Source organism: Sinocyclocheilus rhinocerous, unplaced genomic scaffold (genome assembly GCF_001515625.1).
Source record: "Sinocyclocheilus rhinocerous isolate Xijiao unplaced genomic scaffold, SAMN03320098_v1.1 scaffold1041, whole genome shotgun sequence".
NCBI classification, from domain to species: domain Eukaryota; kingdom Metazoa; phylum Chordata; class Actinopteri; order Cypriniformes; family Cyprinidae; genus Sinocyclocheilus; species Sinocyclocheilus rhinocerous.
This window is the reverse complement of record NW_015637595.1, coordinates 36,039-38,008: the sequence shown is the minus strand read 5'-3', so window position 1 is coordinate 38,008 and position 1,970 is coordinate 36,039. Positions and strand designations below refer to the sequence as shown.

The following is a 1,970-nucleotide window of genomic DNA, read 5'->3' as shown; positions in this document are numbered from 1 at the left end:
TTCAGTTTTATTTTTTCTAGATTCCATTTTAATGGTTAAATTCAAATTTAGTTCAGTTTAACATGCCTAATTAGTTGAAATCGTGAAACTTTATTCAATTTAGCAACAATTTATTTAATGATGTTTGACAAAACTTGCATCTTTTAAGGCTCCATGAAATTTATTTAAATTTTTTAGGTTTATTTTTCCTAAATTATGTGTTTCAATTTTTCTGGATTCTGTTTTAATTCTTAAATTGAATTTCAGAATTCAAAAAGCACACCTAAGTTAGTAATTACAGTCATGAAACTGATCAAATTTAACAATTTATAAAAAGTTTTACAAAAATGTAATTTTTAGGGCCCTATTAAATTAATTTTGCTTCTTCAAAAAATTCTGTTTTTTAATTCTTTTTTTTTCTATTTAAATTTTTCTGTATTCCATTTTAATTGTTAAATAACATTTTAGTTCAGTTTAACATGCCTAATTAGTTGCAATCGTGAAACTTTATTCAATTTAGCAACAATTTATTCAATGATTTTTCACAAAACTGACAAAAAAATTAATTAAATTTTTTCACACATTCTGTTTTATTTTTTCCTAAATTCTGTGTTTTAATTTTTCTGGATTCTGTTTGAATTAACTTCTAATAATCAAAAAGCAAATGAATTCATTAACTGAACTTTTTATTTTAAATTTTTCTGGATTTATGATTTAATGCAAATTTATTTTCAGTAATCAAGTACAATGAAGGCAAAAAACACTAACAATTTAATCAATATTTTAAAATGTACTCTAATGTAAGTGTCTGCTTCATTGTCTTCATAAGATCTTTGTCTGTACCTGTGTGGCCGGTGCGCTGGAGGACAGGTGTGGGCAGTCTGCGATGCGAGCGGCGGCGCGGGGGTCCGAGGAGCTGATGAGCACAGGTGCGCTGATCTCCATCGAGTGCCGGTTGTTTCCCAGCACCTGCGCCGAGCGCTGCGTCACGCTGAGCGCCGTGAATGAGTGCCGCTTCTTGGCATTCTTCTTCCCCTCGGCGTGTCTGTGCACGGCGTTCCCGTTACAGCTGACGGCGGCGGGAGACTCTGCGCTCGGACCCGGGGCCGCGGACGGTTTGTCCATCTCCATCAGCTGCTTCGCCGTTTCATTCAGCTGAGGACAAACAGAGCAGTCCACAGGGTTGTTTTATACTTACAGCAATAGTCTCTTCTGCTCAGCAAGGCTGCATTTATTTGACATTTGAAATGAGAGAGGTGAGCTCATAGTTTCACTAGTTTCACTTTAAATAAATTAATTTTGACAACATTTATATGTTGTTTATAATGAATGGAAGTGTTTTTATTGTTTTTATTTTATATGTAAAGTTACACTATAATTTAATTTTTTCATTCTTGTTCCGTTCCAAATATTGTTCAGTTTAAATTATTTGTTGTGGAGTGACGGGAACTAAAATAGCGTATATTTTTAACCATGCAGCAAAAATGAATTGAAAAAAATTACTTTGAAAAATTACCTTTTTATGAGCATCCAATTGATTTCTGTGATGCGCAGCTGAGTTTTCAGCATCATTACTCCAGTCTTCAGTGTCACATGATCCTTCAGAAATTATTTCTGATTATTATCAATGTTAAAAACAGTTGTGCTGCCCAATATTTTTAAGGAAGCAAAGACATTAAAAAAAGAAAGAAAGAAAAAGAAATTAATACTTTTATTTAACAAGGCTGCATTAAATTGATTAAAAGTTACAAAAGTTTTCCATTTCAAATAAATGCTGTTCTTTTGAACTTTCTATTCATCTATGAATCCTGAAAAATAAATGTATCAGTTTCCACAAAAATATTGTGCAGCACAACTGTTTTCAACATTGATAATAATCAGAAATGTTTCTCGAGCAGCAAATCAGCATATTAGAATGATTTCTGAGGATCATGTGACACTGAAGACTGGAGTAATGATGCTGAAAATACAGCTGCGCATCACAGAAATAA

The 1,970-nt window shown here is 32.6% G+C and overlaps 1 protein-coding gene across 1 annotated transcript in view; it reads right to left on the bottom strand.

Moving 5' to 3' along the window:
• LOC107749232 (SH3 domain-containing RING finger protein 3-like) overlaps positions 1-1,970 on the bottom strand; it is a 62,953-nt gene that overhangs the window by 29,008 nt on the left and 31,975 nt on the right. The window contains exon 4 of the mRNA XM_016564326.1: positions 823-1,134. Within this exon, the coding sequence (XP_016419812.1) occupies positions 823-1,134 (312 nt within the window). The remainder of the gene's footprint in view (positions 1-822; positions 1,135-1,970) is intronic.